Source organism: Beta vulgaris, chromosome 4 (genome assembly GCF_026745355.1).
Source record: "Beta vulgaris subsp. vulgaris cultivar EL10 chromosome 4, EL10.2, whole genome shotgun sequence".
NCBI lineage: Eukaryota > Viridiplantae > Streptophyta > Magnoliopsida > Caryophyllales > Amaranthaceae > Beta > Beta vulgaris.
This window is the reverse complement of record NC_079205.1, coordinates 1123351-1136930: the sequence shown is the minus strand read 5'-3', so window position 1 is coordinate 1136930 and position 13580 is coordinate 1123351. Positions and strand designations below refer to the sequence as shown.

Genomic DNA, 13580 nt, shown 5'->3' with positions numbered 1-13580 from the left:
TTACGCAGGAACCGAGGTAACATCTATTGCTAACACCCACGATCCCCTTCGAAATGTGTTTATGAAATGATGTTTATAATTATGTAAACGATTTTGCGATGTGATTCTTATATGGATTGTGGGATTAAATTGTTTTCGAATGAGATTCGTAAATGATGATCTTATGACTTATTGATGCTCAAGTATGATTCATGAAAGATCTATGGCTTATGCCGATGAATGCTAAACGAAGGAAACATGATAAATAAAAGTGAAAGAGGTTCTGGCAGTATAATGTTACGCTTATCTACTTTATGGTCGTGCACGTACCTTCGCACCCGCCGTACACCCGAAAAGGGAGTTGGGCTCCTTGAGGGGTACCGCATGCTATTTTGGTGCGAGCGGTGTATCCAAAAAGGGAGCGGGGCTCCTTGAGGATCATCGCATGGTGGTGTATCCAAAAAGGGAGCTGGGCTCCTTGAGGATCATCACATGGTGGTGTACCCAAAAAGGGAGCTGGGCTCCTTGAGGGTCATCACATGTCTATACTCGCCAGTTACCAAGCTAAAAGATGAAAAGATAATGGGAACCTATGAAGTATCAAGATGCTATTTATACTTGTTTACCCTGCTATTATTTCATTACGAATTTGAAATATGTTTTACTATATTCTCTTCTCCCTGTTTGCAAATAAAATGAATTGAAATGAATTTACGTTGTTAGGGTAGTATGTTACCGAGCTTCGGCTCACGATGTTGCTTTTGGTTTTAGATACTAATGAAGATGACGGGATGGCGTAGAAGTGAGGATGGCCAACTACTTTACATTATGAAAACTATATTGGTTATGTAATCTAAATCTATGATCACTAGAACACGAACTTAGTTTAACTATAACTACGTAATCATCTATGCTTAGCTATTTATATTAATATAATTAAGATGCTTATTTTAATAACTATAATATGTTTAGCGTCATATATGAACGAATGTTTGCCTTGTATTTTCTCGAACGGAAAATACGGCAGTAGCGCACCGACCATCTAAGTTCCGCTGCTAACATTGGATTAATTAACTTAAAAATAATGTTTAGAGGTCGGGGCGTTACACTCATTGCCCAGGACTTAGACCTGGGCATGGACTAGACTTGTTCACGGGCTCGGCCCGCATGCTTGGGAAAATGACGGGTCATATCGGTCCCAATCTCGTGGGTGGCGGGCTGTGACTGGCCTGAAATTTTCAGAATTTGTCCACGGCTCGACCTAGGCCCATGGGCCCGCGAGCCGGACTCATGCCTCTTGCGGGCTTGGCTCGTTTTTTATATTGTTCTTTTGAATTTTTCACAATTCTAGGCTAAAAACAAGGGAAAGGGGCGTTTGGTTCGCGGGTTGGTCCACGGGCCATCTAGGTGGGCTAGTGCCGGTGCGGGCCTGAAATAAAATTTCTTGACCGTGATAGACCCACGGCCCAAGTAGCGGACAACGGGCCGGACAAGACCTCGAGCGTGCTCGGGGTGGGCCCAAACTGTGTCGAATCGGACCAGTCCGCGTGCTGGCCCGGCCCACGCCTACCTTTACCACGACTATACTTTATTCTAAAAAAGCAATATATAATGTACATTAAACTCAAAGAAATCAAGAAGAAAAGGGGGTGTTAAGACCCCCTTCATGGCTCTGTCACAACAGTTTCACCCCTATTTTTATATTACTTTCATTTCTTAATATTTGCGATATATGGAAATGACACATGAATTAAAGAAAGAATATGGAGTGAAATGTGACTTGACTCATTTGAAGAGGGGACTCTAAATCAGTCCCGGTTCGAATAATATGTAGGCCCTGTGTTAATATTGAAAAATAAGCCCTTATATGAAAAGTTCAAAGAGCCCACCAAAATATGCAAGTAAACCAAATAACAAACGTGCATCAAACTAAGCTTTTCTCTTCAAAATCTTTTGATACATTCCAAAAAGAGCTGAATTCAAGAAACTTGTAGACATTTTGACTGTCAACTTTTCTTCAACTTTATGTTAAAGATTTCTTTTTTCAATTTAGAGGGCTCTTTAAAAGTGAGACTCTATCGTTTCATGTCCCACTTTAAACATGTTAAAGGTCGAGCCTGCTCTAAATAAGAAATGTTGCCGGTCTTGTAAAACTTTTAAATTGAAATATGTTGTAAGTATTAAAAAACGAATGATTATTGGGATGGATTTCGAGCATTAAGTGGAGAGCAGACTTTTAGGGTAGCTGTTGAAACAAATGTCTATCTTACATTCACGGTGGCGTTGCCTTCACGTTGCGTAGCTGGTGTCAAACCCTTGTCTAATTGTCTTGGGTCTTGGCCCAAACATGCTGGAATTAGATTGATGTGCTGCATTTTCTGGCTTCTACAATCTTTCAGGTTATACATTGCCATTTAAGAAATTAAGAATAGTTAATGGTTTAATATTGTCTATACTTCATTTTAGTCATAGTTTTTCTTTGGAGTTTGTAACATTGAGTCATTGAGCAGGTAACTACAAAACGAATTACAAGAGCATATGAGGTGATGAAATGATGACAAATGATGAATCTCGTTGGTTTATAAGTTACTTGAACCAATCTCATTTTTCACATGTTGAGCATGAATCAACTCAAGGGATTTGTGGAATGACTTGGAGTTAGTTTAATTTTTCACAAATAATACAAAATAATTAAGCATAATTGTAAAGATTTATACAAAACTGTATAAGTTACAAGTACTGAAGCACTGTATGATTGAATCTATCATTTTTATTTTATGTGAGAAGCTGTAAATACATGGAAAGAAAGAAACGACATTATCTTTAATAACGTCACTTTTAATATTCCCAAAATACTCCATTAAGCCAAATTCCTCTATCACAAATGGGTCTTTTAAACATCACTTGATTCTTGCTATCTTACAGGTACTCCATTCTCCTCTCACAATCCACCACCTCCCAACGCACCTCTCATCACAACTCTATCATTCAAGTTTCTTGGGCTCCTTCACCTCCATCCCACTTCAAATCTCAATTTTGACGGCTCGGTCTCGAATAACTCAGCTGTTGCGGGGGTTAATATTCGCAATAATAACGGTGAGCTCACTCATGCCACCTCTTACAATCTAGGAATCACTCTAGTGTTCGTGGCCGAGGCTATTGCTCTTCAAAAGGGTCTTCTTTTGGCTTTGAATCATGTCACCCAGAAGATCCACATCAAAGGTGATAATCTTCTTGTAATCAACGCGGTTAAAAAACTGTGGAAGGTTCCTTGGCAGATACAACTTATCATACATGATATACACGCTCTATATCAACAATATCCATCATGTTTATAAGGAAGCTAACAAAGTTGCAGACTGGATAACAAATATAGGACATTTAGTTCATTTTAGTTGTGATATTACTTCTAGTAATAAGTCAACTCTTCATTCCATTCTTATAAATGACTTTTTAAGAGTTCCTTTTACGATAGGGTCTCCTAAAATTCTTTTTTCTTATCTTGTAAAAAAATTGTAAGTAGCAAAGTTGTCGTTATAGTTGGTTATAATATCCTTATTTCGAATATATTTTTGCTCATTTTTTAAATCATTTGTTATTTGTTCTAGTCAAACTTAGAGTTCTTGTTTCTTTCCAAGAGGTTTAACGTACATTACGTCAGATTTATTTTTTCTCTTTTAGAGTTTCCACTTGAAAACTTCCTTTTGCTCTTTAGAAGTTCCACCTCAATATCTCATGATTCCTACTAGAGGTGGTCATTGGGTGGGTCTAACTGGACCCAACATTGAACTCATATGTAAAAAAACTGATCAAAACCAGACAACTAAATGATTGGGCATGAATTAGCACGGAACTTGACAACCAAACAGGTTCTCGTGGGCTGAATTAATGAGCGAGGAAACCGACCCGATCCTAACACTGAATTGGACATTGAACCACACTGAGTCCTGAAGTCGGACTGCAAATCTTACTCAACCGTGAACCAACCCGTAAAATCAGTAGAGAAAATGCATAAAAGTACTTCATCCTCGGCCTAATTACCAAAAACACTAGTGTATATGGATGGTATCGAAAATTATTTATTGTAATTACTAGTGCATATATAATCAAAATTCAAAAATCAAAATGCATTTTCATTTACGTAAAAAAAAGAAAACACCGAACTGGTCCGAACCTTGATATAGACTGAATCGGAGCCGGACCAATTTAGATTTGAGAAAATCCAACCCTAAACCCGAACTGGCCCAGCCGGACTTGTAGCCATGTCTAATTCGTACCGATCATATTGCTTTTCCTTGATTTACTCTGAAGTCTGAACGTACATATGCATGATTGTGATTTAAAGACCACAGTGTACCAGTTTTTCGAGCATGTAAGATTCAAAAATCAAATGCATTTTCTTTATTGTTTGATATATATACAAGTAATAATCGATTCGAAAGACCTGCATTGGAAGTCCCATTACATGTTAACTTATACTTATTATAAATTAATCTAATCTTACATATGTTATTAGCTAGTTTTTCCTACATAAGTTCATTGGTTATAAATTATTATTATGAAAAATATGCTACTGTGGTTTATATTATTTGTAATGATTTGACATAAAATATCTAACAAAAATTATTAAAAAAATGGTCTAATTTTAAAATAAAAATAGACCTAGTTACTAAATGAAATAAACTAGTCACCCAAAGAAATTAATCAAGTCACTATTAGGCTAATTCTCTTTTTTATATTGCGCTTATCATTGCCTAATTTTAATTTAAAAAAAATAGACGGTCTCTTACAAGACAAAATCAATGTCTAATCGTTGCAAATAATATGAAACACAAATAGTATTTAGTGATGATATTCTATCTTTTTTCCTATGCATACTAGATTTATATATTCTTTAGCTAAATATATTTATCATTAACACATTCTCAATATTTTCTCTAATACCATCCCTCTTAAAACTTTCAACTAGGGTTGTTCGCGGTTTGGCTTGGTGCGGCTTGGGGTGTAACGCACGCAATCCAAACCGCAAATATACGGTTTTACATTTTTTCAACTCAAATAATCGCACCGCACTTTTTGCCCAAACCAACCCAAACCGAACCGCGCAAAACGGTTTGGTGCGGTTTGGTTTGCGATTTTATCATTTTTTCCTCCGTGACATTAATTTGGTAATCTAAGAGTAAAAAAAATTGTTTATAAGAGTCCAAATAAATATGAAGTTGACTTCATAATTAAACATAAATAATAATTTATCAAAAGTGTTAAAGTTCTTTACATCAAACTTCTTTTTCAGTTGTATACTTGTATGCCACCTTGTCAAGTATATTTTTTTTAAAAAATATATAATTGCAGTTTGCGATGCAGTTTTGGTTTACAAAAATTAAAACCCAACCCAAATTGCGGTTTGCTTGAAATCATAACCCAAACCGCAATTTTAAAACCGCAAACTAGCCCAAACCGCGAAAAAACAATTTGGATTACCGATTTGGTGTAGTTCAAACCGCACTTTAAACCGCCCTACTTCAACTACTCCCAAAAAAATATCTCCCATCTAATGTGGCCACTAATTCATGGGAGCACAAAAAGATTTGTATAGCTCACAAATTAAACCTGAACATAAAGTGGCCACGGTTATTCACACGCAAACGTCAATTAATTTGATACAAAATTTATGTCAAAAGTGGCATAACACAAAACAACCTAAAAAAGAAGTTTCTAGCAAATAATTTACATCTTCCATAACGTTCCAGCTGTCACACTTTGAATCTACCATATTAAACATCATGCATACATGATACTTACATTATTATTTATTACTTGCAATTCAAGCAAAAATTATATATTTTTCGAAAAATAATAATAAATACTCCATCTATAAATAAGAGCCTCCTTTTATGTCATATTAGGTTTAATAATACATACAAACTTCTCTCAAAAAACCTTCTTTTTTCCTTAGAAAACATGGCATTAAATTGGGTATCAAATTATACTTTGCCATGTTACCTAATAACACAAACAACTACATACCCAAATCACAACCTTAAAGATTATAAAAAGTCTGAAACTGAAAACCTTAATACTAAAAATAATGTGTTAATGGATGATTTTCGTGTGCCTCTTCATTATCCAAGGTATACAAAGGAAGATTATGCAAAAATGGAGGAATGGAAGTTGGATATGTTGCTAGGGCAATATGGACTTGATCATCATGTTAAGGGTAACCTTGATGAGAAGAGGAACTTTGCTATGGGTGCTTTTTTGTGGCCTGATCAACTCTAAAATGTCGATTTTTACTTTTTACTCATATAGTACTCCACTGTTTCCGAATATTCTTCCTACTTCGACTAGTTTCTTTTCTCAGCATAAAGATTTTAAATAGGAAGAACAAACGAAAACGGAGAAAGTAATATTTATCTCATACTAATTACTCCCTCCGTCCCATAATATAGTGCTTCATTTCCATTTTGGGTGTCCCAAAATATAGTGCTTGGTTCTATATTTAATTCCATAATTTTTTGTGATTTGCCTAGAAAAATCGTGCCATCATTATTTGTTTGCTTCTTGAAAATAGTTTTTTTGCTTTGTTTATTCAACCCAAGGGTTGCATTTAATGCTCTTTCACCAATTATTCTTCATTCTCTCTCCTAAGATCACCTTTTCCCACACAATATTTATTTTAATAATAAAAAGTTTTTACTTTCCTCTTAGATTCTATTTACCTTAATTCCCGTGAAAAAATGGAATCAAGCACTATATTATGGGACGGAGGGAGTAGTATGGTATATTTGGCTATGTGGCATGAAAACGCAAAAATCTTGAATGGTTTAAGTTGTTTTTGAATTTCGGAATTAGCGTGGAATAAATGTGATGGAATTTGGAGAACGGAAACGAATCGGGGAGAGGTTTTTGTGCTTCATAGAATCATAGTGTATTAATACCTTGTTGTTCTGATATATATGAGTATGTAGTTGTACTGTACTGTTTACCTTTTTGAATGATAAATTGAAGAACAACCAATATACATTTTTTTTGTGTGTGTTCTTATTAATTCACTCTTTAGTTCTTCAATTCTGCTTTTTTTTTCTTTATTGTGATATGGGATGCTATAATAAAGCTTGTTTTCTTTTTTAATGAAAGTAAAACTAGTTTGAAAATTGAATTCGTGTTTATGCGTCTTTTGTATTAGTCAAAATAATAGAATCATAGAAACATATTCTTATAAGAATCTGAACAGAATTTGCACTTCTAATTAAGCGTGAAATTAGCAATGTACACCAACAAATTGAAGTTTCTCGAATTGAATTGTTCACTATTCTTTTAACGATTTTGATATATTCGGTCCTAACTCTTTCAACGAATTGAAGTATGTTTTTACAGTATTCTTTCCTAAAAATGGTCTTCCTGCGTTTCATAATATAGTGCAGGAAAAGTGAAAAATAATACCGTAATATCATTTATATTACCTAAATACTTAATAATGTACTTGTATTTGAAGCTAATTGCCTTTTTATTTGTTGAAAAAAAAGGATCTATGGCTAAATATAACCAAGTAACAACCAGCATTAAATATTTACTAACATTAATCATATAGGAATTAAAGTTCGCATAAATTTGAACAAACCAAAATTAACCAATAAGATCCTGTCAAAAAAAAAACTGGCAAAAGACTTTATTGATCGATTCCACCATAGTTAAAATAGAAAATATAAAAAATGAACCATTTATTGAGACATTTAGAAAGGAATACAAGCACACTATATTATAGGACAGAGTGAGGATTACTTTCAAATTTTATGAAAAAATTCCCACGTGGATTAGTGCTATTAATGTCTATTTATTACTTAATATTTTCATATTTATGATGATTTTCGTTTATATACATAATTAAACTGAAAAAATTTAATGGAATAATACACCTTTAGAATCAGTTATAATCAACTTATTTTTGTTGAGCTCGATCTGCTCAAGTTATATTTGTTGAGTTTAACTTATTTTATTAACTCGTTTTTTTCAACCTAACTTATTTTATTCTAATTTTATTATGGGCAAATGATACATGTATACGAAGCTAAGAATATAAATATTATACAATAAATAAACATTAATAACATTGATTGATGCGTGATTCTGTCATAAGTTCCTAAATTAATACTATTTTAGAAAATATACTTAATATATGTTTATTTGCAACCCTGACGTCTCCATATATCAAAATTATGGCTCAATACAAAGCTCTCCCTCAACCGTCGCACGCAAACAAAATGCACAAATTAGATGTTGTACATGCATGCACTAAAATATATTATCGTGAATTTGATGCACCCAAGATGTATTAGTTACTTAGTAAAATCTTTTAGAGTCGTTAACCAAATCTTAGAATAGAATAATCTCGTTTACGTCACCGACAATTGGCTTATCAATCGTTCACACCCAAACAAAAAACAAGGTTCATCAGTTGCAAGTCCAGTAGGCTCACGACCTCGTTACCTACTTCCGTACTAAAACTTATCAAAGTGAGCCCGCCCTGGAAAATGTTCGACTTAGGTAGATTTTTTGGGCCTGAAATTGGGTTGGACTTTTTTTTGGGTTTGAGACGTGTTTTTGGTAAATTCAAAAGTAACTTTTTAATTCAATTTTGACTCGATTCGATTTTGGCTCGAAAAGCCCGTTTTTTTCGGCAAAAAAGCGGGCTTTGGGCAAAAACTTTGGCCCGCCCAACTAATGGGCAAGGAGCGGCCCAGCTTTGAACCCGACCTGTCATTTCATCACATCTACTTCGTACTATATTACTAGTAGTCTTCCTTTGTACACTTTTTGTGTTTCTTGTATACCAAGCTAAATTTGGCATAGTGGTAAAAGAATAACTTTCCAACCTAAAGGTTGAGGGATTCGATTCTCATTGAAAGCATTTTGGGAGAGGGTTACCCCTTACCATCACCCTGTTCTCAAAGTGTTTGCCCGACTGCCCGTAAACACAAGTCGAATTAACCTATAAGAGATTCCGATCTGACATACCTTTCATCTTACCATAGTGTCTACAGTTAGGGCCCAAGCAAAATAAGTTTCTTGTAGGTTGTTCTTACCGGGAAAAAAACACACATAATACCTCTATATTTTTTTTTAGTTGCATCATTTACTTTTTCACATCTGATGAGACGTTTATTTGAACGTTAATATCTCTTATTGGGTATAAGTAAAAATTATGAAAATTTGATATTTGGAATCCTTCCATTAAAACAAATCTAACAAGACTACACTTGACTATTTTTTTCTTATATAATAATGCGAAATAGTTTAGCAAAATTGATTGATGAATACTTGAATAGCAACACCAACAGAAATCGCGAGCAAAGAAAGGGCCTTTTCACAATCTGTCCGTCTTCTTCTTCTCTACGCCGGCGCCAGTAATCAGTTAGTACTCTATTTTCTCTCTTTCCTCTAATTAAATTTTTATCGTTACTTACATTTGTTTGTAAATTTTTTTTGTTGATTGCAATTTTAGCTATATATTGCTGTTCATATCTTGAAGTTTAGTACATTCTTTACCAAAAAAAAAAATTTCCTTGTAATATAAAAATCTATTTTCTTGTTTCTGGGTGTTTTTCTAAACAAAAATTAGATTTATGCATGTTAATTCTTTGATTATAAAGTTTAATTCTTGCTCCCAGATAACGAAATACCAAAAAAAAAAAAAACATTGAAAGTTTTCCGGTTGAAATTTGGGGAAAAAGGAAAGAAAATGAAGTTGAGATATGCAATGGTGTGTTCTTCCAACCAGAACAGAAGCATGGAAGCTCATTTTATAATGAAAAAACAAGGGTTTGATGTCTCATCTTATGGTACTGGTGCACATGTTAAGCTTCCTGGACCCTCCATTAGTAAACCTAATGTTTATGAGTTTGGTACTCCCTACAAGCAGATGTTCGACGAGTTACGTCGTAAAGACCCTGAATTGTATCCTTTGAATCATTGGCATATTCAGTTTTGGTTAATGTTTGAATTGGGTTTTGATTTTTGCTGTATGAAGTTGTTGAATGATGGTAGTTTGTTTGTGTTGATTGATGAAGTTGAAGAAGAGTAGGTGATTTGTGGATATGTGGTGTATCTCTTTAATATTAGTTGTGTTTTTGTTTATGTTGGTTTGTGCTTGATGAATATGGTTGACATTTGAGGTTTATTTAATGAAAATTGAATGTAATTGGAGCTTAGAGATAGCAGTTTTAGTTGGAGAATTTCAATCGAGTGTAGCATAAATATGGAGGATTGCTATCAAATGTAGCGTAGAAATTGTAGAGAGAAACCGTGGTGAGAGCCATTACAGTTTTGCCAAGTCTCTTGGCTTGACTCTGAAATTCAATTCACCAGGGAGGCAAATATATCATGCTTGAGTGTATTTCTATTTGAGATTTTAGTGCTCTATGACTTCTGACTGAGCTTGTGCATCAGGATAATTATGTGAGAGTAAGACTGGATCTTTTAAGTTGGGTTTGGCACATTATACTTTGTGTTCTACTATTGTTTTGAGTTGGTTCTTAACAGTTCTCTATGTACAAGCGTAATGGCATATTGCCAATGCTGAAGCGGAATTCATCTGTCAAGCTTGCTCCTCAACGCTGGCAAGATAATGCACATGATGGTGTATTCGATGTGGTGATAACATTTGAAGAAAAAGTCTTTGATATGGTTGTTGAAGGTAAATTTCTTTGGACTCTCTAGATCTTGCTAATGTTCTGTTTGTATATATATATATATATAGTCTAAGGAATGATTTGTTTGGATTTGGCTGTAAGAGCATTGGGTAATTGGGTAAAACTGATTATTGTAAGAATATTTGAGCTGTATTGTGACCTGTTGTTTATCACGAGATGTTGGCTTACTAGAAATACACTTGTTAATCAATGGCAGAAAGGGGAGGGAGGGGGGGGGATGCCACCCCTACAAGTGCTGCTACTAACCCTCTGCTCTAGTCAAATATGAAAAGCTAGACCCAGGTTATTAGGGAAGTTGTAGCTGTAGTGCTGTACTCATACTTATCAGAAGATTAGAAGAAAAAAAAGCGTATTACTATGTAAAAAAACGGAGGAAGTATATTGGTTCACATAAGGTCACTAGATTTGCGTTAAATTTTGTATAACTCGTAAATGTTGTATTACTATTGCCTTATGTCAACGATTATGAGACATTATTGATATCTATCCCCTTAACCTTAGAACCCTGGCTCTGTCATTGCTGATAAAGACAGCCAAGGCTTCATGTCTTAACGTATAGAAATTTCCTGCGTACTGAGACTGACTCAACACCCATTGTTTGAAAGGCTTTAGATCCTTTATGGTTCCCCAGAACAAATGCATGATCCATCACAGGCATACAAGCCTACCTGATGTCATTGACAATCTCACATTTCCTCTCGTCTTTGGTAAGAGATGATATGTTTTATGGCTTCTAAGTACTGAATATATCTTTTGTCACTAGAAGATACACATACACTACTGAGTTGTGTGGGCCTGGGGAAGCTTTTACCTTGATACCGAGTATCAATGGTCGGCAGTTTGTTCTGCTCTTAAATATCTAAATTATATATGTACTATATGATTTTACAGTGTCAAAAAGGTTTTAAGATAGTCAGGGACTACCTTTTATTTAAAGATTGTTATCCGTGTTAACTAGGAGTATATAGAAGCAAGTCACTTGATAGTTTCTTCCATTACATATCATTGGCTTCTTTTGCTTCGAGATAGTACTTATTCACTACATATAAGTTTAAAGTTCTTGTCTGTACTTTGCGTTATTTGTACTTCAGTCAGTTCATGTATTATTTATAGTTCCAGATGATATAAGAATTGAGAAGTATTCCTGAAGCTCATGTTGTTGGGCAGATCTATACAATCGTGAGCCTGTACTTATGAAACCTATTGTCATCATCAATCTGGAGGTGAAAGACAATCATGAAGAGGCAGCTATTGGAGCTCGCCTTACAATGGATTTATGCCAAGAGGTCTGCACTATTGTTTTCCTCCTTCATTAGTAATTAATCTCTCCACTCACCATAGAAACAATTCATTTTATATACTTTTTTTTGAAAATTTAACGAGGAATATTCCAAGTTTGGGCCATGAGAATAATTCCAGTTTGATGAACTCTCATAAGAAGCTCAACTTTTCTATGTCTGTGCTGTCATAAGTGAACTAATAATAGACACTTTTTTTTTGCTGAATATGTACTATATATAATCGTAAGAAAAGCCGAATTTTTTATATGTGATATGTATGATGATGGAGAGGATGGAAGGTAGGGAAGAAAGATGTAATTATAGGGTTTTAAGTGATGGAGTCGTGAGAAAAAGTTTGTCTTGGTATTATTTTTGCTTTATACCCCAAATCTGTTATTGTTCATGTCAATTGTTCCTAATTTTTTGGGGAGAGAGGAAGGTGGGAGTTGGGTTGCATAATTAAGATCGGTTTTTTGTTAGTTGTGCCGATTATTCAACTTTAAATGTATTGCTTTTAGTTTCTACTTTGGGCTATCCGCTATAATATCTGCTTTCTTTTTGTAGTAGTATTTTGAACTTGAATTTAAGATCAACTTAGACCATTTCTGAAACTTCAAGGGAGGAGGAAAACTTTCAAATGCAATAGAACACTATAGAGTGCCCAAAAACAAGAATACTCCTAAAAGATTCTTTTATTAAAAAATATGACTGTTTAGTTGGGATGTAAATAATTTTTCAAGAAAATTTCATTTTCCCATTTCTTTGTCTAGATTGTTAATGTCCAAAACAATTTTCTTCGGCTGAAAATGGTTTTCCAGACGGTGGGATATTATGTTTCTAACGCAAGGAGATACATGCCATATTTGCTTCCCTATTCCACTCACCTTGCTCCTCCTCTCCTCAGGCCCTACATTCCCCTCGCCTCCCCTTCGTTTCTCTTATTCCTTTTCTCTCTTTCTATCAAGAAACCAACCAAAGGGAAATGAACTCTGAAGCCCGAATTCTTTTTTCACCGAATTCAACTTCCCATTGAAATAATTCAGTTTAAATGCTTTCTTTTGAACCAAATACAGCCTATGTGAAATATCCATTCTCTGCTTCTTATCAGTATGCAATATTTGATGCAGATTGATGCAACTGAATCCTGGGAGGATAACATAGATGAGATCATTGCTGCCTTTGAGAGACATCAGAGGCGGAAGATTGTTTACACCATTTCCTTCTATTGAAGATATCATAGAGATGTTCAAATGCTATACTTGACCTATGTTTCGACTACTCTCCATGGATACATTTCACCTCTTACCCTAAGACTATGTTGTACATGAGGTAGCAACCTACTGACGGAAGTAGTTTGATGATGACAAGCCTCGGAAGCTGTGCCAATGCACAAAAGATTGTTACGGATTGATCGCCATCCATCAATACTTTGTAACGTAACAGTCTTAGACATAAGATGATGTATAGTTTCTATTTTTTCTAGTTAGAATTTTATGTGGTGCTTATTTTGCAAAGATATTTCAGTGGCTTTGATTTGATTTTTTATTACTAAATATTATCAATTGTATGATCACATATCATCCTACAAGGCAGTTATGTTTCTGAAGGTTGA

General features: G+C 34.6%; 1 protein-coding gene across 4 annotated transcripts; it reads left to right on the top strand.

Annotated features, from left to right (window-relative positions):
• Positions 1-9259: 9259 nt before the first annotated feature.
• Positions 9260-13548, top strand: LOC104891838 (uncharacterized). Of its 4 annotated transcripts, none has more exons than XM_057393816.1 (5): positions 9260-9394; positions 9648-9936; positions 10530-10672; positions 11856-11974; positions 13096-13548. In XM_057393816.1, the coding sequence occupies exons 2-5, from the start codon at positions 9719-9721 to the stop codon at positions 13195-13197; spliced, it is 582 nt and encodes a 193-aa protein (XP_057249799.1). In that variant the 5' UTR covers positions 9260-9394; positions 9648-9718; the 3' UTR covers positions 13198-13548. The 4 variants fall into 4 exon arrangements, with proteins under 4 accessions (XP_057249799.1, XP_057249800.1, XP_057249801.1 ...); XM_057393817.1 differs by having other exon boundaries at positions 9283-9390; XM_057393818.1 differs by having other exon boundaries at positions 9283-9394; positions 9758-9936.
• Positions 13549-13580: the final 32 nt, after the last annotated feature.

Excerpts from the sequence above, each read along its gene's own strand:
- LOC104891838 (XM_057393816.1), top strand. The coding sequence starts at position 9,719 with ATGAAGTTGAGATATGCAATGGTGTGTTCTTCCAACCAGAACAGAAGC. Across the intron at positions 9,937-10,529 it reads CGTAAAGACCCTGAATTGTA|CAAGCGTAATGGCATATTGC; the intron begins TCCTTTGAATCA and ends GTTCTCTATGTA. Across the intron at positions 10,673-11,855 it reads CTTTGATATGGTTGTTGAAG|ATCTATACAATCGTGAGCCT; the intron begins GTAAATTTCTTT and ends GTTGTTGGGCAG.